The sequence below is a fragment of the Schistocerca nitens genome, chromosome 6 (assembly GCF_023898315.1).
Source record: "Schistocerca nitens isolate TAMUIC-IGC-003100 chromosome 6, iqSchNite1.1, whole genome shotgun sequence".
Lineage (NCBI taxonomy): Eukaryota > Metazoa > Arthropoda > Insecta > Orthoptera > Acrididae > Schistocerca > Schistocerca nitens.
Window position 1 is genome coordinate 725,816,301 of NC_064619.1, and position 25,281 is coordinate 725,841,581.

At 41.2% G+C, this 25,281-nt stretch overlaps 1 protein-coding gene across 1 annotated transcript in view; it reads right to left on the reverse strand.

Annotated features, from left to right (window-relative positions):
- LOC126262199 (retinol-binding protein pinta-like) overlaps window positions 1-25,281 on the reverse strand; it is a 172,077-nt gene that overhangs the window by 47,531 nt on the left and 99,265 nt on the right. The window contains exons 2-4 of the mRNA XM_049958616.1: window positions 24,624-24,784; window positions 19,548-19,707; window positions 9,154-9,403 (exon numbers count right to left, since the gene is read on the reverse strand). Coding sequence (XP_049814573.1) covers window positions 9,154-9,403; window positions 19,548-19,707; window positions 24,624-24,774 — 561 coding nt within the window. The 5' untranslated portion in view covers window positions 24,775-24,784. The remainder of the gene's footprint in view (window positions 1-9,153; window positions 9,404-19,547; window positions 19,708-24,623; window positions 24,785-25,281) is intronic.

Here is a 25,281-nt window from a genome sequence, read left to right on the forward strand (position 1 = left end):
ATTTCGCTTCGCGTAATTTTTGTTTGTCTGCAAGGCTTTACCTATGTTTATGTTTGCTGTGAAGTTCCCTTTACTTCCGCAGCAGTTTTCTAACACGGTTGTTGTACGACGGTGGCTCTTTTCCATCTCTTACGATCTTGCTTGGCACATACTCATCTAACGCGTATTTGTCGATGGTTTTGAATTTCGTCTACTGGTCCTCAACACTATCTGTACTTGAGACAAAACTTTTGTGTTGAGCTGACAAGTACTCTGAAATCTGCTTTTTGTCACTTTTTCCAAACAAAAAAATCTTCCTTCCTTTTGTAATATTTCTATTTACGGCTGAAATCATCGATGCAGTAACAGCTTTATGATCGCTGATTCCCTGTTCTGCGTTAACTGTTTCAAATAGTTCGGGTCTGTTTGTCACCGGAAGGTCTAATATGCTATCGCCACGAGTAGGTTCTCTGTTTAACTGCTCAAGGTAGTTTTCAGATAAAGCACTTAAAAAAATTTCACTGGATTCTTTGTCCCTGCCACCCGTTATGAACGTTTGAGTCTCCCAGTCTATATCCGGCAAATTAAAATCTCCACCCAGAAGTATAACATGGTGGGGATATCTACTCGAAATATTTTCCAAATTATCCTTCAGGTGCTCAGCCACAACAGCTGCTGAGCCAGGGGGCCTATAGAGACATCCAATTACCATGTCTGAGCCTGCTTTAACCGTGACCTTCACCCAAATTATTTCACATTTCGGATCTCCGTCAATTTCCTTCGATACTATTGCACTCCTGATCGCTATAAACACGCCTCCCCCTTCACTGTCCAGCCTGTCTCTGCAGTATACATTCCAATCTGCGTTTAGAACTTCATTACTGTTTACATCTGGTTTCAGCCAACTTTCTGTCCCTAGTAGGCCCCTACTATGTGGGCATTGTGACCGTTCATTAATGAGATCACTTCTGGGACCTTTCTATAGACGCTTCTGCAGTTTACTATTAGCAGATTAATATTGTTATTCCCTGTTGCATTTTGCCTACTCCTATCTTGCCGCGTCTCAGTAGACGTCTTGTCGAGCCTAGGGAGGGAATTCTCTAACCTAAAAAACCCACATGTGCACTCCACATGTACTCCGCTACCCTCGTGGCCGCTTCCTGCGTGTAGTGCACGCCTGACCTACTCAGGGGGACCCTACCTTTCTCCACCCGATAGTGGAGGTCGAGAAGTTTGCACCCCAGATCTCCGCAGAATCGTCTGAGCCTCTGGTTTAAGCCTTCCACTCGGCTCCAAACTAGAGGACCGCGATCGGCTCTGGGAACTATACTACAAATAGTTAGCTCAGATTCCACCCCGGGAGTGAGGCTTTCCGCCTTCACCGACTCCGCCAACCGCCTGTATGAACTGCGGATGATCTCTGAACCCAGACGGCAGGAGTCATTGGTGTCGACATGAGCAGCAATTTGCAGTTGGGTGCACCCAGTGCTCTCTATTACCGCCGGCAGGGCCTCCTCCATATCTCGGATGAGACCCCCGGCAAGCAGACAGAGTGAACACTGGCCTTCTGCCCCGCTCTTTCCGCTGTTGCCTCCATTACTGACAAAGGAAGAGAATGTTTATGTGTAAAGTCATGCAGGGTGCCAGAAAATTCAGCCTGCCCATATTTACACCAAGTGTTTGGTGGAGATGGACACAAAGCATGACATGGCTTTTTATTGGTTGATATTCGATGAAAGAAAGTGCTCCACACAGCTCTTTCCATCTACTCGAAATTATCACAGTTATCTCTAATGGCCATCCTATAATATTCCTGTAATTCATCAATTACTTTATCTGTTAGTCTTCCAGCACATTTTATTGTCTCGCCATCAGACAGTTTTGTGTAGCCCAGATTGGTTTTTAGGTTATGCAGACGTGTTCCTATCCTTTTCTTGACATGTCGTACACACTCAAGTTTTTGTGTAGGAACACCATATGGCTTACTCTTTTGTACTGCAATGAAAGCCTTCCAGTCTCCATCACCTAAGAAATTCACACATCTGACAACTCTCTCCTTCTGCGAACGCTGGAAATTATCTGCCCCTTTTACCTCCATTCCTTCACTTGCGCCATCATAAATTTTTATACACTACTGCTTATGAAGTAATCTGTTCTTCTGGTTCACTGAACAACCTTGGCAGTACTTACTGAGAACTTCAAAATCCTAAACTTTATCAGTGTCAATACTTATTGCAGATGTAAAACCATTTTTAAAACTAAGCCCATGCTTTTGCCACGTTCCATCCACATGCCTCTGTCACCCTCATTTTGTTCAATAGCTTCTGATGTGGCAGCAACCACTGAATCTTTAGCCACAGCATGTACAGAGTCCCCAATTGCTGTTACATATTTCGCACACCTAGAAGGTGGTTGTGGCAACAGAGAACATTACCAGCCCTTGCATCTTTACCAATGTATCTAAGGCCATAGAACAGTCTCACATTAGTTTCATATAATTCATTACCTGAACACACTGATAAAGAATGAAATGCTTTTTCGTTTTGACACTTCTTTCATGTAATAATTAATTTAGACAACACCAATTATAGCTCCAATATCCTCACAAAGTTTAACTTCACCACCACAAACATAGCAAGAGACAGTTTCAGAAAGAACTTGTGGAAGGATTTGCAGATCAATAATGACATTGTCCATAATGTCATTACTTTTATCACTGTTACCCATTTCTAAAGTTATTTTCGTTTTCGATACGCCAGGGAGCATGGTCACTGCAGAAAGATTATCGTGGTTTCCTTCACTGCTAGCACATATGTTTTCAAGTACTTCAGAAGAAAATGCAGGTCTCACATATCTGTTACCCACAGATTTGCATTTACTCGTACTTTTACGCTTAGTCGCTTTATTTACGTATAAAAAGCAATAGAATTTAGCTTAATACAGAAATAGCAGACGATCTCACTACTCTCAACGAAAACTGGTATCAGAAACAAGGGACTGCTTTGTTTATTCGTAATGCCAACTTCTGAGACGTAGCAGTAGGCACGAAACAAAGCAATTCACAGCCTTCTACACTGCGTAGTTTCCAATATATGACTGCTAACTGTGGCAGTATATGCGTAGGCGCGAAATTTGACAGTCACATGTCAACATTCAAAATATTACTTGAAGGTCTCACAATTGTCTAATTTTAATGTATTATACGCCAAAATGTTCAGGAAAGTCCGAAGTACATTATGGAGTAGAAAACAGAAAATGTCAAACTGCAACGAATTTCACCCACGACGTCCCCCTAATTAGTCAATGGAGAGCCATAGGATCGACACGTATTAATGTCGGTTTAGCAGCTCACACACACCTCGACGTCATGATAGAAAAAACAAAATGTGTGACAGATTACAAAGCTGTGGTCATAGACTACTTTTCTGTGTTACAGCTGAAACAACTATGTATTGAACTGCTTATGAAGGAACAATACAGGAACCCTCCCTAGTGATTGATAGTGTGTCAGATATGGTCTTCCTCCAGTAAAGTCAACAAAACTTCAGGCAGCTTGGCCATGTGCCCCAGGGGAGTGATATGTGTATATTTTACATGCTAGATCTCAACACACAGATGGTGTTTGTTTCTTCGATATATCTGAAGAGAAAGGCACGGCAGTCTTATTGGAGATTCTATTACAAGGAGTGGTATAACAGTTAAAAGTTTGAGTGCAGACAGTTCTCTCAAAACTACACCAACTTTGCTCATAAAACTAGTAGAAATATGCTGTATCTATTCTTTTGAAATCATGACAGTTTCTATTACTATCATCACGATAGTTTGTTAAAAAAATAGATGTTACCGCAAGTCCTGCGCTATTTCAAAGTTCATAACATTTTAATTATAAAGTAGATACCACTTGAATTATTGTGGTACGTAAAAATCATAGTGCTTTTTCCCCGACATGTGAGTAGATGAAGACTAAAAGAAAATGGACTGCATCTATTTCTGTGGAAAAAGAACATTTATTATCGCCATGATTGTCTTCTTTTTAGTAGGTGCTTGATTATAGTAGGTGCGTTGACATTAAATACATTTGTTATAGTGTAGCATTTCAACATTTAGAGCAGCTGGCACTAGTGTGGGGCGGCTTGGGGCAATCTAGTGAGTATATATATATATATATATATATATATATATATATATATATATATGTGTGTGTGTGTGTGTGTGTGTGTGTGTGTGTGGGTGTGGGTGGGTGGGTGGGTGGGTGGGTGTGTGTGTGTGTGGGTGAGTGGTTATTCTAGGTATCTGTGCTCCAGTCAGCACACGGCGTTTGGCGTGGGGTGTCCTTCATTTATCCCCTGTTGATTAGTGGGGTTTACATGCCTTTCTGCTGGGAAAGGACCGTCGCGTCAAAGCAGGCTGGGTGCCTCTGCCCCACTGGTGGAATGACGGTTGGCCACCGAAAAACCGCGAGGCACTTGGTGATAGCAGGTGATCATCTGAAAAATCCTGTGTCCGATGTAGGTGAAGGGAAGAGGGAGGGAGGGAGGGAGAGGGATGATGGGAGGTCAGGGCCTTTAATTTTTGGCAGTTTGTGATCATACATTGAGGAGATCACACGTTGAACTGCCGCCTACTCTCCAATCTCTTAGGATGACAATTTTTCCCAGAACAATTGTTGCATTATGATCCGTTTATTATGACTGCTATTGTTTTCACGAGAATTTCGATGTGTAATTAGAACAGTGACGCAAATTTCATCAGTTGTGGTAGTCTGTATTGTCCTCAATTACCTCGGCTGGAGGGTGATTGTCAAGCAGGCATCCATAGCGAACTCTAATGTCAAACAGCGATAAAGGTAGTCGTCAGTTGTATGTTTACAGCATCTCATCAGTTGAACATATTTCCCATCAAAAAGGACAGGGATGGAATCTTACACCCCAGCCTTTTTCCCACCAGCTTGTAGGTGTAGAATAGAATTTGTGTATGTCTGCCACTAGATTTGTGTGGTATCGTGAAACTTTCTCACGGCATTATAACACGAGTTGAATGGCATCGTAATTTTTTGAGTTATATTGGGATTTTAGGCACTTCTTGTGTAGCGCTATGCATATAGTTTTTATAGTTGTGTTACTAGGGTCGATTTTATGATTAATTACGTTATTAGGACCGATCCTTCCTTCAGCTTCCAAACCAAAAATAAATAAAATGCACTAACTTAACCTTCCTCTCCTCCATCTCGTCAGTTTGCACATGTTGGGGGCTGCACTTGGGATTTCAGTCCAGAAGGACCAGGTTTTCAGTTGTAAAATGCCACCACCATTTTTAATTTCCCAGGGTGGGACGTCAGCACAACTGTGGGACAAAAAATTTCCCACCAAAATTCGAAATTCCCGCCAATAAGGTAGGCGGTGGAGGTGGAGGTGGAAGGGTGGAAAGGGAGGGGGTTGAGACCCATGTGCCAGCTGAGGAAAACACGTGACATCATCTGGCGGGTAGGGGGGGGCGTGGGGGTAGTTAATTGATCAGTTTAATTGATTTACAGATCAATTTGATGTCAAAATTGCGCCACCACTTCCATCTCCATATCACCTATTGGAGAGCAAACAATATTCTAATGCCAGTAGTTGACAGAGTGTATGTTTAGTGGGTGTCAGTGGTGTCAACTACCTGGGGTATCAGCAACTGAGATGTAACATACTGGGGACATCCGTTGCTGGCGATGCCATCTAGATCATAATTTTTACATAAAATTTGTTCATTGTCAATATTATAGAAAAAATTATAATAAATTAAAAGTAGCACCCATTTTGTGCGCAGATAGCATATTTTGGTGCTACATGATTAACTATTGGCAGTATATAGTGGCTTGTTATGAAAATACAGTTTAAGAGAGCCTTGTCACGTAGTTACAATCGGTAAATATTACTGATTTTACACAAAAGTATGTTTCTGCACATTATCTGCAGTGTTCCTGGACCAATGTAATAAAAAGCAATATTACCATGTCTGATGGACATTTGAAATGTGAAAATTGCATTGCGATACTTGATATATACAGTGTGTATGTTATTATCTTCTTCGCCCCTCCTACAATAACGTTTGGTCAGGTTTATTATTATTCACAATTTCATTTAGGCCTAGAATCACATTAATGGCATTTTTCCAGTATCTGGTAGTAATTCTGACCGCATATTTGTTTGTTTGCTTGTTTAATTCACATGTTATTTTAGTCATCAAGTATTTTTTATGGTTGTGGATTTGGTCAGGCTTGTTCTGGTATGTTGCCTTATTTATGTCTAAAAATACAGCATCAAGTACCTGCTAATGATGTTATTTTTAGCGACATGTGTTGTGTAACCATTTAAATGAGGAAATAGCATGGGACAATTAACTTGAGAGACCACAATTATATTTTAGGCGTCAGTTTTTATATATATATATATATATATATATATATATATATATGTGTGTGTGTGTGTGTGTGTTTTTTTTTGTGTTCGTGTGTAAATGACTTTGTAATGCATCAAATGAACCTAGCATTTTTGTGTTGATGACATATTTTTATGGACATTTTAGATTTTGAATTAAAAATGTCACACTTGACAAGCACTGTATTTTTTGTAGCTCAATTTGGTAGTGAACTACTTTTTTGAGAGTCCTTTGTGCCTTATACCACGTATGGTACAGAGATTGAACGGTGAATTTTTACAAGTGCTGCTTAAGCTGTAAGTTCATCAACATTGTGTGTGTACGTGTGTGAGACAGAGAGAGAGAGATGAGCAGCATTAATTTATAAAATTCAGGTAAAGCTCACGTATTTTTAGGGTTCCCTAACTCTATTGGTAAAAACAGAACCCTTATAGGATCATTTTGTTGTCTATCTTTCTATCTGTCCGTCTGTTAAAATCCCCTTTCCTCAGGAATGGGCAGATATATGAAGTTGAAATTTATCTCATATATTACAGTATTACGTTTCACGGTACCTCGAGGGTGTAAAAAAAATATAGCTTCTAAGACAATGCGATCTATATGGCCATTTATATCATGCACTTGCAAACTCACACATTAAAACCTATACAGTACTTCGCTTGCGATAGAATAATGAAATTTGGTGAGACGGACGGTTCCACAGTACAAGTAAAGGAAAAAATGCGAAAACTGTTAATTTATAACCATAACATATGAAACGAAATTTTTGGTCATTTGTTATGTGACCATCTGTTCGCCCGTCTGTTAAGACCCCCTTTCCTCAAGAAGGGGTCGACGTACCATGTTGAAATTTACGATGATAACGTCTACAGTCCCTTGGTGGTGTAATGTAATGTAAGCTTGTGCGTAAATGCAATCAAAAGATACGACCACTCGTGTTACTCGTCTTGTACTCAAAATGCACTCATCAAAACAAAGACGATCTGTCCCGTTGACCTACAATCATGAAATTTGGCAAGAAGTAAAGTTTTATAGTACAAGCAAATGCTAAAAAGTAGAAAATTGTTAATTCGTAACTAAATTACTTGAAATAATTTTTTTCGTCATTTGTTGCCCGACTCTTTCTGTCCTTTCATTAAGGCCCCTTTTTCTCAGGAATAGGTACACGTTTATTGTGTCTGTATCGATATCGACAACAGGCAAAAATCGTCGAGATCCTCGATTCCTGGGATGGATGAACTGTCTGTATACATAATTGAGTCTGCATGGTAATCTAGGTCCATAAGCCCTACTTTTTTATACGGAAATACTCTAGGACCCACGGTTTTTTTTCTTTTTAACATGACAGCATTTTCCAGTATTCTCTTGAAGCTGATGTTTTTTTAGACTTGGAAATACCGTAGTATTGATATACTTTGTGTCTTATAGAATAATTCAGAATTTGAAATAACTTACTTGAGGGTCCATTGTGCATTACACAAAGTACAATACAGAGATCGAACGACGGAAATGGCGATTTACACCAGTATAGTCAATATCTTCGTATATTTCTGATAAATAATCCAGTAACTGTGAAGATGACGCCAGTTTACGCAAAATGCAACATTTTTAAAAAAATTAAGAAAGCATAGTGTCGCACTGCTCGCTGTGCGCCTAGCCGGCTGGTTAGGCAACCCGCTTGGCTCGGCGCCAGGCCGGCGCACCAGCGTACGCGCATACCTAAAACACCCAGTGTGCGCGTACAGGATAACGCTCGCCTGCTGGTACCTGCAGAGTCTAAGTCCCTTACCAGGTCGCTTACGTAACCAAGGTCGTTCTCTCGCGATATAAGCGGGCAGTGCACGCCAGCGGAACCATTCCGCTGTGAGCTCTGTCTGCAACAGCATTGAAGCACTATGCCTCGTCGACGTGTGTATCGCCAACGTCGCCACCGCATGCCTGTCTACAAACATATTATAAGTCTCGAAAACAAACTTGGCACAAATGGAACAGCCCAATCTGTTATATTGAATGGACCTATATTTTCCCGTGGATGCCGAGTTAATTTTAGCCTCGACGCTGGCATAGGGAATACTGGAAGTGGATTTTTGACATGGAAATACTGCAATATTATCAATATCCTCATTTTGGAAAATAACGCGGATTTCAGGTCATTCAGAGGCGTTTGATCACGGCGTCACAATGGATGCTAGCTCAAGTGAGTTAATTTCGAGTTTTGGAAATTTTTTGTGAATGAATTTTTTTCGAGTATGCCAGTAGAACAACAGGGCGAGTTCCACAAGCTTGCTTTATTTGATTTCCCACCACCGTCATCTTGATGATGTCATGTGTTTAAGATGATGTTATTGGCCTGGTATGTAGCCAACCAGCATGAGCACTTGCACTTTTCAAGTTGTTCAAATACCAACGATTGTCAGTTGCTGTAATCGTCAAAAGCTCGGATTTTTACTCAGGCCTGCTGCTGTAAGGAAGCCAAGAATGCTTTATAAAAGGTTATCTACGTTTACATCTTTGCTGCAACTGACACTTAAATTAGTTCTTAGATTTCAGCGCTTGTCTACAGCTGTGATTTCGATATGTAGAAATGCTAGCAACTGATATATAATTCTAAAGGATAGTGTTATTCGTCTCATCTTCTCATATGCAAAATAACATATACAGACCAAATTCTGCTTAAGTACTGCATGTTCCAAGAAAGCTAATATTTGTCACGTTTGAACATTGTATGTGGAACAATGTTTCGAAAGAACCTACCTTGTAACCAAATTCCATAGCACGTATGACGTTGATATCAGAGCGGACGACGTGTCCGGCATGTACGCTCTTCAGGTCGAGGATAATGATGTCTCCAAGGGAGTAGTCATTAAATAACATCAGGTCGAGGTCTATGGAGCCGAGTTTTCCGTATTTTATCCACGAGACCCACGCAGGGTCTGGGTCGGGGTCCGCGATGATGTGCACGCGGTACAGGTCCTCCGTGAGGCGAGGCATCGTCACCAGCTTCCTGTCGGCACCACAGTGAGAGGTTATCCACACAGTCTCAGAATAATATCAGCTGTATTTAACTTGCTGTGTGCCCTAAAAACAGAACTTACAATTAGGTGGGTTTAGGCGTAGTTGTACACTTTTGTTCAGAAAAAGCAATGACTAGAGATAGGACGTTCATATTTACAGGCCATGTACATTAGGACGTTCAGCAGAAATGATTAGCATTTCAGTAGCCTCGATCCATCCTGTTGCAGAGTAGGCACAGGGTCTGCCATTGGTCCAGACAAATGGTTCAAGGCATAAAATTATCGATGTCGGGCCAGGGAAAGGGTGACATCCTGTGACACCAAGAAGTCTCACGTGTTCGTGCAGCAACGTGTCGTCATGCATTGTCTTAATGAAAAACTGCGTGTGTGCTTTTGTGCAGGAAGAGTACGCCTATAGGCCGCAGGATGTCATTCACGTAAGTGGCACCGCTCACAATGCCCTCGAAACGCACCAACTATGATTTGTGGTTGCACCCAGTAGCACCCAACACACTAAGGCCTTGAGCTGGCGCTGTATATCTTGTCACTGTAATGCTGCTCTCCCTGCCTGCGGCGAACTAAAATGTTCAAACAAGCAGAAGCTGGATTCGCCCGAAAACACTATCTGATACCATTCCTGTCCCCAGTGACGTCGTTCCATAAACCATTGCAATCTAGCATGTTTCTGTACAAGCGTGAAAGGTAAGCGGAAAAGCCATATTGTAAAAAATGGCAGCAGACTGCCACCCTCGATAGTGTACGATGTGTCAAATTGTTCCACTGTCGAGGCGGACACAGATCTGTTCTGAAACACCATTTGGATGGAGTCTTCTTGGGAGGCGGTCTGAATGCTGTGACCTGATCAACCCCTCCATATTTTACTGCCTTCTGTTAACCATTCTGCACACACCCGTTGTACTATCGAAACACTTCGTCCCACACAGACAGCAGTTTCCCGGATGGATGCATCACATTATCTCATGCCAATAATGCACCCTCTTTGAAACTCATTGACCTACGTCTGCGAAGCATTCTGCACGTCTGCTCAAGTCACACTGATCCATTACCTTCGGTTTACAGCGGCGATGACAGCCGCAGACACATTTCACCGGTACGCGGTGTTGCGCCGTGATATCGATGCTGACCTTGAACCTGCTGGCTGATATGGTTGAAAACCTAATCATTTCCGCAGAACTTACTAACGTCCTACCTCTAGTCCTTCAATGTCATCTGTTTCCCTGAACATGAGTGTACAAACACTTCACCTGCGTAGTTTGTGTATCTAAGACTGTCAACAACAGTCTCACACATTTCTAACGCATAGTCTTACCAAATATCATGTAAAACTGCAATAAATATCACAGTCAATTACAAATATTAGCGTTTTCTTTTTGTGCCTTACGACGCGTTTGAAAATCCCGAGTTGATACTGCCATTCAGTTTTTGTACTGTCGTAGATGAACTTGCTGAGATGGTGACGAAAACCATTTCACTTACGAAAAGATCAAACGCTAAATCATGCAAAACGAAGGTCACAAACATTGGAAGAAAAGAAAAGGAAATTGAATAACTATGGGCGACCCATCATCCATTCTTGCTTTCAGAAACTGCATTAGAGTCGTTACACATCAATGAGAGTGAACACGATGTGAAGGCCTTTTGACTTGTGGTGAAAAGGGCAATGGATCTGTTCATAACTTTTATTTGCATTCTGAGCTGATATTTACCCTGTGATTTTAGAAAGTGTTTCTGACTGTGTATTGATTAATGTTACGTGGAAATAAAACATTATAATCTGAAAACATGTCATTAACTTCTGCCATGTTGTTTCAACAACCCAGGGCCTAATGATTTGTATTAAGACTATGTTGTTCTTACCGCCGCTGGACACATATTCCATTGGCAATTTGAGTAAATAATTAACAATATGTGTCAAGATTCCTCTCTTGAATTTTATCTACAAACATTGCATAAGAAATGCCTTCCCTTAAAAGAAATGCAATTTAAAGTTAATATTTCCAATAATGAAAATTAGTGGAGGATCTTTACACTGGGTGTTTCATCCAGGATTTGTATACCTTTTTGGCTGCAGCATAGATATAATTTTCATGTTTGATAAGAATATTGCTAGGTAGAATTGAAATATTGAGTCATTAAGAAAGATTGTAGAGGAAAATGGCTATGATGGACAACTCTTTGGAGAGAAACAGTTACTCGTAGAAAGACCACGAGTAAATGAAGGTAAAGGAACAACCATATGATTTTTACATGAGGCTTCAGAGGTAGAGAGAGGCTAAATACACGAAGAAACTTAATCTTGGTATTTTACGAGGTGTTGTGCTCTCAAATATAGCTAAAATGAACAACAATAAAGAAGCAGAAAGTAAAGCAGCAGTGAGTGGGCGGTAATAGATGTAAGTCAGGATATATTTGGCAATTCAAAATATGTAGAACTTGGCAGAAACCTGATCGGAGTGAAGAACTAAGACTTATCTTAGGGAAACAGAAACGAAAACAAATTCAAATAGGTGTTCCACAGGGCAGCATTCTGGGCCCATTGTTATTTCTATCAATGATAAACAGGCTCCAGATAGCTCAGCCATAATTCTACTATTTGCAGATGACACGAGTACCACAATTAGTGATATAAAAGAATCATTGTGTACTACAGCAGAAAAAATGCTCTCATACATACAGTCATGGTTTTATTCAAATGAGCTGACATTAAATACAAAGAAAACAAACTTTATACAGTATGGAAGCAAGTGTCAAGGGGAAAATATGTGCATTATGCTGGATAGCAAACAAATAGAAAAAGTGTGCACCACAAAGTTTCTGGGAATGCTAATTGACCAAGATTTAAACTGGAATGAACACAGTGTATATTTACTCAGAAACCTAGCTCAGCATGTTTTGCCTTAAAAATAATATCCAAGGTATGTAGCTAGGAATGTATTAGAGCGGTGTACTTTAGTTATTTCCAATCAGTTGCAAGCTATGGCATAAGTTTCTGGGGATAAACCAGGTATGGTTCGTGGGAAGAACGACTACCGGAAAACCTCCATGCGTGCTTGAATCTCTATATTCCATATATATACCATGTATATACTATATTCCATAGTATACCATCACAAACAAAAGTACAGTACATTACAGAACAGAGTACAAATAAGTCCCTAATACATCGTCACCCTATTATCATTAAATAAACCTAAAAGAATGCAGAATAATTCACAAAACTTCATCTCAATACAAATTTCATAGAATATCCATAAACGTTTAATTCCATGAATATACCAGAAATAGAAAAATGCTCTGAATATAATCTTCATAATTCATTTATAGTTACATATCGTCCATTTTGACCCAAGAAATATATTTTATGCCGTTACTGATCTTTCATACATTTTATAGAACCTTTAGTTCGCATAATTTGTCATAATTTGTTTATTCTCTGTGTTTGACAAACACCATCGCCCACTGAGTCTTTCTCTCATAATGGCATGACATCAGTAATGGAGTGGACACAGCTTGCATAAATCTAATATCTTCGTTTCTCTCAAGCATTAATTATGCAGTAAGGATCTTGATGTATTGGGTTGCTAACATCAGCTGACTATAGACATAATAAACAGCAAAATATTATCAGTCTGACATCCTGTTACGTAAAAATCCAAATTTATTTTTCAGAATGTATGTATGTTTCCCAAAATGACAGAAATTAATATCTATTTATCTTCAGCTATTTAAAAAAGCAGTAATACAGCATAGGATACCACAGATTTAATAATCTAATAAGAAATTGTTTCCTAATCTCCACCTTTTGTTTGCATAAACATCATACACTTCAGATATATTGAAAATTTCGTAAATATAAACAGTGTTTCGTATGTAAGAGGTTTCCCAACATAAAAGGTAATAAATGTTATATTTTGCTTTCTAGTCGCAGAAAGGTGTGTCATTTATATTTAATTAAATGGTACTGTGAGACCATAAGTGCCCTAGTTTACCACTGCTATGTTCAGTGCAAACCAACAGAATCTCAAGAAAAAAATCTTTGATCTGAATTTTTTTGTGAATTTGTACCAAAGCATGTACTAGAAACCCTGATTTGGCAGTTTGCGACTTTTTGACCCATCACTGAAGTTAACATTTTCACAAAAACCTCCCACAGATTGATTTAATCTGCTTATTGAAATTGTTGAATAACATGAAAGTAGAGTCATTGTTTGTCACACATACTTTTTCAATATTTCGTGAAGAGTAGGCAATAGGTCTAGTATACTGGTAGTATTTGATTCTGCTTGACAACTTTGTGAAGGTCAACATGAGTATGAGAAAAATTACTTCTGTATGAATTATAAAATATAATCTGACTGCTGACCATAAAATGGTAATACCTCATGAAAAGCTTCTGAAACTACCTGACATTTTAAATGCATGGCTGCACATAGTTAAAAGTTCGTGGACTATATGTTGTTGAATAAAATGTGCGATCACTACTGTTAGAAAGAAAGTTTGTAGGTTACATTAAACTGGAATATATAAAGTATAATCATGGTTGTTATATTTATCAAATAAACAACATACTATGAGATTATATAAAGTCATTTAATTCAAAAGAATGTCAGTTTTCGTGTTTCTGGGAACTATTGCTTTGTAGGCCTACAGTTTGTTTTGTTATTATACGGTGACATCACAATGATGCCAACGACGTCATTCTTAAACGCTTCACAATAATACTTTTTTGTTACATATTTGTGTGTCAAATGGTGCTATGTTGTCATCTAGTACATGATTTCTAAATTGCCTTTTCAAAACTGTGGAAAAGAACTATTTACAATTGTAGCGTTTTCTAAAAAAAAAAATAATATTCAACATAGAGCTTAATGATTCAGGATGACAGTTGAAGAGAAATACATTTCAAGAGAAAAAAAATACACTACGAAAGAATTATCCAACTGGGGAGGAAATCGGTAGTTTTGATGTACATGTAGAGATAGCAAATGATTATTACAATTTCAGAAAATTGGGATGATCTATTCACGAGAGAGATTTTGACAAATTGAGCAATTTAGTAAGCTCTGGTCCTTATGCAAGCAGTTATTCATATTGGAATTGACTGATAGAGTTTTTTGGTGCCCTCCTGGGGGATACTATACGAAATTCTGTACAATTGGCTGTGAGATCGTCAAAATCGCGAGTTGTTTGGAGGGCCCTGCTCACGATGCCCCAAATGTTATTACTTAGGGAGGGATCCGACGATATTGCCTGCCGAGGTAGGATTTCACAAGAACAAAGGCAAGCTGTAGTAACTGTATCTATCTGTGGGTGGGCTTTATCAAAAAAATGTTCAAATGTGTGTGAAATCTTATGGGACTTAACTGCTAAAGTCATCAGTCCCTAAGCTTACACACTACTTAATCTAAATTATCCTAAGGACAAATACACACACCCATGCCCGAGGGAGGAATCGAACCTCTGCCGGGACCTGCCCGACATTCCATGACTGCAGCGCCCCTAGACCCCTCGGCTAATCCCGCGTGGCTGTGGGCTTTATCTTGTTGAAATTTAAGCCCGGTATAGCTTGTCATGAATGGCAACAAAACGGAACACAGAATATCGTCATCGTACCACAGTGCTGTAAGGGTTCCACGGAAGACAACCAGAGGGGTCCACCTATGAAATAAAGTGGCACCCCAGACCTTACTTCTGGTTGTCCGGCCGCACGGCGGGCAACAGTAGGGGTTTGTACCCTACTGCTGTCTGAGGGGTCTCCAGACAGGTCTTTGATGGCCACCGTGGCCTCGAATCTCACTGACTGGAGTAGAATTGTGTACAGTGGTAAGTCCCGCTCTGAACACAGTGCCAACTACGAGTGAATACGTGTCTGTCGATGCCCTGGAGAGCAGTGGGAGGGTACCCTCCATAAAGTAGTGACGGGCTGGGGTGCCATCGCATTCCATAGCAGGACACGTTCGCTTGTCATCCACGAGACCTTTACAGCGCAACGGTACGTCGTCGATATTCTATGCTCCGTTTTGGTGCTCTTCGTGGCAGGCCACCTTGGACTTCCATTTCAGCAAGAATATCCTCTCCTGCACAAGGCGAGAATTTCTGCGGCCTTTTACCACGCTGGTCAACTCCATCTTCGCCAGCAAGACCGCTGGATCTCTACCCAGCTGAGAATGTTAAGAGCATTATATGTAGTCCTCGAACCAGCCTGGGGTTCTGACGATCCAACACGCCAGTTTGTCAGAATTTGGCACGGCATCCTTCAGTAGGCCATCCAACAACTCTATCAATCAGTGCTAAGCCGAATAACTGCTCCCTTAAGGGTCAGAGGTGCACCAGTGCTGTAATGACTTGCTCAGTTTGCGAAGCTCTTACTCTTCAACAAATCATCCAGTTTCTCTGAAACTGCAAAAAATTGTTTGTGTGTACATGCAGGTCACATTCACCAATTTCCGTCCTATTCGGTTAATTTCTTTGTGGTACAGTCTTGTCTGGGGCCGTATTTCTTTGTGGTATTGTTATTAACGTGGTTCTGAGTACGCTGTTCTCGTTCTGTATGGACTGGAGATCAAGTGAAATTTCCATAGTTCTGTGATCATATGAGTGTGCTTCTGTTGAATTAAAAGACACTGGGTGTTGGGCACAATGCATAACGAAAAATTTTTTCCATGCTCTTAAAATATAAAAGCCTGGAAATTGGAAGGAAGGAATAATGTAGTTTTTTGCATTTACACCAGTGCCATCTGTCAGTGACCTTTTCAAATGTATACCACCATAGTTTTATTACAAAGTACCTTTTCCTTTAGTAATAGTTGATTTTCTATGTGTACACATGATGAGTACTCAATTCGACAAATTTGACTATGTTTTTAATAATTATCTGAATTATAATAGCTTTTTCTGCTCGTATTTAGAAGAACATCCGCACCCAAAGTGTAAGTATGATTTAATACAAATTCCTTAAGGAATGAAACGAAGACTGCAGTTGTGATGAGCCCCAGTTAAGTTATGCTCGTTCACATTAGCGAATACAAACTTTCATCTTATATAAGATAAAATAAAACTTCCCTTCATCTTATTTGTTGTTTGTTTTTTATCGTTTGTTGGGCTTTTGCCAAATCTTCTTACGTAACCAGTAAGAGATCATACGATATTTCGATGTAATGTCCACTCGACAGATCTAGAGGATCACCAACAAAATTTTTTTTGATGTGATGGCGAAGGCTCCTGTCAGTTTGAGGAGCACACCCTTTTGTGCACGTCGCAGGATTTGCCTGTTGTGGGAACAGAAGTGTCCGTGCCAAGACACTTGCTGCGGAGTTTATGATTGTGAAGATAATGGCATCGTGGGATGTCCTCACCATTTACAGCGGTGGCTTCTATTTGTGTGGAGGTAATCTTGCCTGCTTTATGTGATATTCTATGACTAAATTGTGATAATTTACGCATTCCATTCAACTGGACACCAAAGTACTGCTCATTGGAGATAAAGATACTTCATTATTTAACAATAGTTTTACAGCATAATAAAAATTGACCTTTTAAGAGTAAATGTGTATTCTTCTGCTGCTTTATGTTCAATTTGTTATCTACACACCACCACTGCATCTGGAAGACACCCCCTCTACGATTCCCCCATTTAAGCTCTTGAGTTCCTTGGCACCACATCCAAAGATTTCGTCTGCATATGTTTACCACCCAATCGACTTGGTTAGCTTCTTCCAGTAGGCACAAGAGATCCTAAAATCTAATTTCGGCCTGTGGGCACTTCCTATTAGTTCTTTTGATTACTTTCAGTATTTCAGCTGACCATTCGACAACTCTGTCTTTATAATAGTATACACATTGGGATTGCTGTACTCTTTGAATCTGCAAAAATAACCATAAATTGTCGGGTACTCCAGGGATCTCACGTAATAATGAAATCGCGTTTGTTTTGTTGTTTCTAAGGCATTCTTGAATTCTTAATGAATATTTCTCCATTTACTAAAATCAAACTGGCACTCATTAAGCTGATTAAAGCTACCATCTGCTACACAGGTGTATTTTCTGAACATTTGCAAGCGTCTTAATCAGCTTATAAGATTAGCTGATTCCTTACCCAAAGACTTTTTAATTATAGAGCCTTTTCTTATTCCCATATGCCTTAACACGTACGGACTTTTATCTGCAGAGAAAGTTAAAACAACCGATCTACGAGGTGTGACAATTGTCGCACCATTTTGCATAGCTTTCCTAGGTTGGCACCACTTTCTGTGGTTTCCCGCTAGCTAGAGTGGCGTGAATGTCTGGCGGAAGAGGCGTTTATCTGTCGGTGCAGAGCGTGACAGAGTGGCCTGTGAGAGACGCCACGAGTGTTGACGGTGCTGGTGGGTCACCAGTAGAAGTCTGGCGCAAGTCGAGAGGGGGCGTGCCTGTGTGAGATCGCCAGCACAGACGGCATTTATTGTGGACTGACTGAGGTGAACAGACTTGAGTCGCTGGAACCTTTGGCTTACGGATACTGGTTGGAATATGTTGGGTTTCCTTGGGTATCTGACATACGGATTTGTACTATGTCCGATACGTGTATATAGCTGGCTGTGCCATGCAGCATTATACACTAACAGGTACCGTTCCGTAATCTGGTATTTACTAAAATCACATTTTCTGAAAACGACTCACTGATGGTACGTCCCTAGAAGGGGTTAATAACTGATGGTGTGAAGTGGCTGCCCACAATGTATTGTGTTTGCTGCGTAGGATACACGTTTTCTACCGACTTTATGTTAACAGTTGAGCAATCGGTTTGCTAGACGTTTTAACGATGTTTTGTACTGGTCGTGTCTACCATGGTTAGCTTGTGTCGTCGATAGAATAATAGGTAGTTGCTTTCTGTTTCTTTACGTAAATGTTTCAGGTTAGTTTCTGTGGTGTTTTCTTGTACCTTCTATGTGGCGATGTGACTTAGGATCGTACGGCAAGGTGTATGTTTATGGCAGTTTCCAAACGACTAACATCCGTTTTCCTTGAAAAGGAAAATTAGTGTTCTTAATTGTTAAAGTATTTATGGTAGAATTTGATCTTTTAGACTGAATGTATCTCTCAAGTTTCCTTGTGGTGGCTCATTTTCTTAGACTGTTGTAATTACGATGTAAAAATTAATTTAAATTTTAATCAATCTGAGCCTTCCGAAAGTAATTTGTTTCTGTTGTTAAAATTTCACTTCGAAAGTGTTCTGTTTATGACTATATGATGTTAAAATTGATTTAAATTTTATTTAAAACTGATTTAAATTTTATTTAATGTAAACCTTTTTTCATAATTTGTGGCTTTATTAATATTTAATGATGGAGACCTTCAGTTTGTGAATCTGATGGTTGTAGCCAGCTGATCTGATCAAGCCAAATCTTTGTCTGTATGATCTCACGTATTCATGTTATTAGTAAATGAGTTAAATATTGTACTGGTATCCCAAACTCATTCAATTGATTCCACCATTTAATCCTAAGGGGAATCTGAAGACTTTGCAACACACGAAATGTCTTATAACGAGGGCCAGTGACATCATAAGTACAGATGAAATTCAACGTTCTGTTTCGTCTGTTAGGAATTACTAGTATCAGTGATCAATGCCAAAATGCTGAGCACTTGACGTGTCAGTCATAACCGTAAGAACATTTATCCAGAGGGCACGTCAGTAATTTTCGCCAATGTTATCTTGCACTAACTGATCAAATTCGACACTTGTTATTTTGTCGAACCGTTCTCCTAAAATTCTTTCCAAAATTATAGAAAAATTAGTTTTACTTATGAAATATAGTGTGTCATTATTCGGCAGCTTTAAAAGTTAAACATTAGTTGCGTGTCTCTGAGTCGTGGCATATTGGCTTCGGAATTTAATCTCCGTGAGGAGGTCGGTACAGATTTAAATTTTGCTGAATTCTTTTGAAAGGAAAAACTAACTTTTGTTTTTATAAGTACAAGCAAAACAGGACGATAATCTACAATATTCCCTTACACATTTCCAGTTTTATTCATCGCACTTGAATTTATACCGTTAGTTACTTGACTGCAAAAGAATGTTCAGTATTTGAAAAGAGGGCATAAAACTTGTGGATCGATTTCATCGGTACTTACAGGTGCTCCATAATGGTCACAACGTCGGGTCCCATAGGGTCACGGTTCATCGTCATCTCTGGATACCTGGTCCTCATAGAGAAGAAGTTGTCCACGCCTTTCTTAACCCTCTCTATGCTACACTTGCAGTTTATGTACATCCTTTCGATGAATGCATCTTCTGTAACAAATGTAGACGTGGGTTATTACGCAAAATTCCTCACTAATCACATAATAATAATTGTAACAGCTATAACTGGAAGGTAGGTTTTTATTTAAATTTTCAAACTTTCACCTGGTACGATGCTGTCCTCCATCTTTCCCCATCGTGTGCTATTTTTTACACATCTGTGTCATTGCTTCACCCAGCTTCCTCTCTAGACCTGGTCAGCCTCTACTAATTGTGACCTTCTCCTTCTAGCGACAGTTAACTGTTTCTGGATGCCGTAATGAATGCTCCACTAACCTGTGTCATCTCTTGATGAGCGTCTTACATAGTCTTCTGTCCTCAGTTACTGCTGTACCCTCCAGAAGCTACGGATCGTAGTTGCACATGGAAGAGTGACTAGCTGGCTAGTACTCAGGAGCAACTGACTTAAGGCTGGCATGCAACAGAAGGTACACTGCTTCCGCCTTCCACCTTACATCATACAAGCAGTTCCCAATTGCACATCCACCCATTAAACGCGGAGAAATGCTGACGCACGGCCAGTATCAAGACAGTATCAACAGTAACGCAAGACAGCATCAGGACTCAACTACGGTCACCAGCAAGAAAATCCAGACTGCACTTTCTACACGTTATCATAGTTAAAGCACTCCGTCTTCAGGCCACGAGTGGCTTGCCGGGACCATCCGACCGCTGTGTCATCCTCAGAGGAGGATGCAGATAGGAGGGGCGTGTGGTCAGCACACCGCTCTCCCAGTCGTTATGATGGTATTCTTGACCGAAGCCGCTACTATTCGGTCGAGTAGCTCCTCAATTGGCATCACGAGGCTGAGTGCACCCCGAAAAATGGCAACGGCGCATGGCGGCTGGATGGTCACCCATCCAAGTGGCGGCCACGTCCAACAGCGCTATACTTCGGTGATCCCACGGGAACCGGTGTATTCACTGCGGCAATGCCGTTGCCCCTTATCATAGTTACCGTTCACTAAATTCGGGACTAGGCCAGAGATCAAGACAGATCAGGGCAAGTGATCAGTGATCATACAATTTTGTGTTATAAAGCTTCTACAAACAAATTACTGCAGGTCGTTGCTAATGATCATCTGGCCGTAAATTTTGGACAAATGTACACTGAGGTGAAGAAAGTCATGTGATACATCGGAAAATGGCGTTGGAGCTCCTTTTGCCAGGCGTTGTGAAGCAACTCGACGTGACATGGACTCAACAAGTCGTTGCAAGTCCCCTGCAGAAATACTGAGCCATGGTGCCTTTATAGCCGTCAATAATTGCAAAAGTGTTGGCGGTGCAGGATCCTGTGCAGGACCAGACTTCTCGATTGTGTCCCATACATGTTTCATGGATGGCCACATCATTCACTATAGTTCTCCAGAATGTTCCTCAAATCAATCGCGAACCGTTGTGGCCCACTGACATCAGGGTTGTCATCCGTATAAATTCCATCATTGTTTGGGGTCATGAAGTCCAGGAATGGTTCTAATTGGTCTCCTAATAGCCGAACATAGCCTTTTAATGATCGGTTGAGATAGACCAGACGATTCCATGAACACACAGTCATATCATTAACCACCAGCTTGCGCACTGCCTCATTCACAACGTGAGTCCATGACTTCTCGTGGTCTCTGCCACACTCGAATCCCACCATCAATTAACTGATACCCGGACTCATCGGATGACGCCACGGTTTTCCGGTCGTGTAGGGCCCATTCGATATGGTCACCAGCGCAGGAGAGGTGCTGCAGGCGATGTCGTGCAGTGAGCGAAGTCATTCGCGTTGGCAGTTCGCTGCCACGGCCCATTGACGACAAATTTCACCGCACTGTCCTAACGGATACGCCAGTCGTACGTTCCTTATTGATTTCTCCAATTATTTCACGCAGTGTTGGTTGTCTGTTAGTACTGACAACTCTACGCAAACGCCTCTGCTCGCGGTCGTTAAGTAAAGGCCGTCCGCCAATGTGTTGTCCACGTGAGAGGTAATGCCTGAAATCTGGTATTCTCGACACGCTCTTGACACTGTGGATATCGGAATACAGAATTCCTTAACGATTTTCGAAGTCCGATGCGTCTAGCTCCAACTACGGTTTTGCGTTCAAATCTGTTAACTGCAGTCGTGTGGCAATAATCACGTGGAAAGCTTTCCACAGGGATCACCTTACAGCTTCACCTTATAGCTTCAATACACTTCCGTTTTATATCCTGTGTACGCGATACTATCCCATCTGTATACGTGCACATCGCAATCTTATAACTTTTGTCGCCTCATTGTATTCAACTTATGACGAGGTTGTGCAGGTGCCTCGAGTAAGCAAGCTAAAGCATAACAACAACTTTCAATAGTAAGGGGCTCTCTCCCTGTCACTTTTATTTCTGACGCCAAATAAATTTTGTGAATAAGACTCTTATTCCGTTCAATATTTATTAAGTTCATATTTCACTACCTCTCTTGGTGTATAATATTCTTTGACAGCACCATACTTCAAATAGTTTATTTTACTCTAGTTATACAGTGGTTCCACATATCACTTCCATAACTCGCCGTACAGGGCAGAATGTATTATAGATAAATGTAAAATCGCCTCAAATTCTCCTCCAGTGAGCAATGGGCAAGGTAAGACTGGCCCACGCCCTTTGTCGCCATCAAGAAGACAAACAAGCAGGAAGCTGACATTGTGGGAAACACTTGGAAGAGATTGCCGTACTTTGAATCGTAAACTTGGCAACATGACCTCAGCAGTGAGTTGGTATGATGAGTGGCAGCTAGCTCTAAAAGTAAAAAAGAAAAAAAAATGTAATTAATGTGGGTGAGTAGAAGAAACAGGTGAGTAGGAGAAACAGACCCGTAATGTTCGGGTACAGCAGTAGTAGTGTCCCCTTTAACACAGTGACATCGATTAGATATCTGAACGAAACGTTGCAAAGAGGTATTAAATGGAAGGAGTATGCGAGGATTATGGTAGGAAAGGTGAGTGGTCAACTTTGGTTTATTGGGAGAGTTCTAGGAAAGTGTGACTCATCTATAAAGGAGGCCGCATATAGGGCGCTAATGCTACCTATTCTTCACTGCTGCTCGAGTGTTTGGGATTCGTACCAGGTCGGATTGAAGGAAGACATTAAAGCAATTCAGATGCAAGCTTCTAGATTTGTTGCTGATAGGTTCAAACAACGAGCAAGTGTTACGGAGATCCTTTGCAAACAAATGGGAATCCCTGGAGGGAAGGCGACATTCTTCTCAAGGAATAATACCGAGAAAATACAGAGAACCGGCATTTGAAGCTCACTGCAGACCGATTCTGTTGCATCCAACGTACATTGCACGTAAGGACCAAGTACATAAGATAGAGAAATTATGGTTCATATAGAAGCACATGAACACTCGCTTTCCCTCGTTCTGTTAGCTAGTGGAACGAGAAAGGAAATGGATAGTAGCGGTATGTGGTACCCTCCACCACGCGCCGTAAAACGGATTGCTGAGTATGGCTGTAGACGTAATGGAGAAGCAATCACATTTTTGTAACGGCATAGCGTGAGTACGAAAGAAATAGTAGAAGCTTCACAAGAACATCTACCAGCCTGCTGATCTGGCGGGAAAGCTACAACTTGCAGCTCCGACAACCATTCGGAAATGTAGGCCAAACTCGTTCGTTACTGGCCCAACATAATGTCACTGTCTCAAAGTAGTAGTACGAAAAACTCAAGCTTCTGAGCCATTGTGGCAGTCTTTAAATTGCTATGCACCAGCTAGTAGCCCGAACCACTGATGCGTTGGCAATTGTTCAACGAGATGACTTCTGCCTCCGAGAGTGCTGGTGAACACACCTGGTCACTGTGAGCTTCCAACTTTGCAACTATTGATGAGAAGACCTGGAGACTGCTACCTACAGCTTGCTGAGCTCAAATGATGGTGACTGGCAAACTGTCTAGCTATCGTAGTATTCGGAATGTGCACTAACTACTGCAGTGTTATCCATAGGCAATTATGGACACCACCTGCCTTCCTTGGAGGAAGTGGTATGCTATTGTTCATCTCCGCACCACGCTGACCTTCTGAGAGCTTACCCAAGCACACTGCCTTCGACGTCAACAAGAGTGTTCTGGAGGGTCCTGCGAAGCCGCGCCTGTCATACAGGCTATTCCGTTCGCCTACGAGGCCTGCCTGCCACTCGAAACCGTGATTATGTGAGACGGATGCTGTCCACATCTGTTTCAAAAAACTATGCAACATTCGTTCTTCCCGTCATTTTGGACTCTACTCGTACTTGCTGTGCCTACTGCCTCAGGGACCTATTTTACTGCAGGAGCTGCTGTTTCAGCTCTTAATTACTCGTCTCTGTTCACTGCTGTTCCCACGAAGAGCTCTTCGTTACTTTAATTTACAACTGCTTGATGTCACGGAGAAACTCCTGACGTTCAGGATCAACCAAGCAACTCATATAAGTACATAGTGCTAGTGCCGCAAACGATTCCGACATTCAGCTGTGCTCGGTTTATGGAAATCCAGCCTGCGAGGGAAGCATTCGAGCCTGTCAAAAAATTTTCCTGGTGTTTCCCTTGTTTGAAAGGTAAATTGTACAACTGGAAATCTCCCCCCAAAATATTCCCATTGGGGTCTCCCTGATCGCCTGGGATCTGCCTGAAAATTCCGTCTCTCTATAACTGGTCATTACACTCCACTTAAATTTTGAAAATCACAAAAAATATAGTTTGTAGCAGTCTCACACTATAGGATTTAAACACACTAGCAGCACTAAAATTAGTTTGATTAATTCACCACTGCAACAGCAATGTAAGGAAACGATTTGTTCAAAATTGAAGAGCGAAATAATACTTTAGGGAATCAACTCTACAGTCAAAATTATGGTATGCCGATTTTAGAATAGTAAACTAGGATAGTCGCAAAGCTGACTGACCCATCTGGTCGGGCAGATGCGGCTGCATCCTGAGCCAGTCTCGAACAGACGCTATGGTCCTCTTGATGTCCTCTTCGTCTGTCCCCAGACTCTTCCTGATGGTCTCCATCTGCTCCCGCGTCGCAGGGATGAAGCTGTAGCGATCGCTCATTGCTGGTCTTCTGTAAGCAGAACCAAGGAAGCCTTGCTAGAAAGTCACAGCTGATACTCAAAGCTCTCAAAATGTACAGAGCGTGGGTGCAAATTTCGCCGCTCGTTACAAATACAGTTGCTCTTCGACGCAATATGACCAGTTACTTCTTTGTTCATTCTAAAGCGAAGGTTTCTTTCGGTTTCCGTGTCTAAACCGGTAACAACCGCTACTTTGCCGCAGGAGGGCGGACGTAATTGTGCATCCGAACTGAAGGCGGTGGATTTAGTGCCCATTAAGGTTAATCAGTTATATGACTGCGTGGTGTCTGTTCTTTCGGACATGTCTGAAAGAACAGACACTACGCAGTCATATATCTGATTCGCTTCGATGGCCAATGAATCCACCACCTTCAGTTCGGATGGACAATTCCGCCCTACTTGCGGGTATCTCAAAGTAGCGGGCATGGGGAACGGGGACACGGACTGAGGAAAAGTGACTTTGCGTGGGGATGTTGGTCGGGCGAGG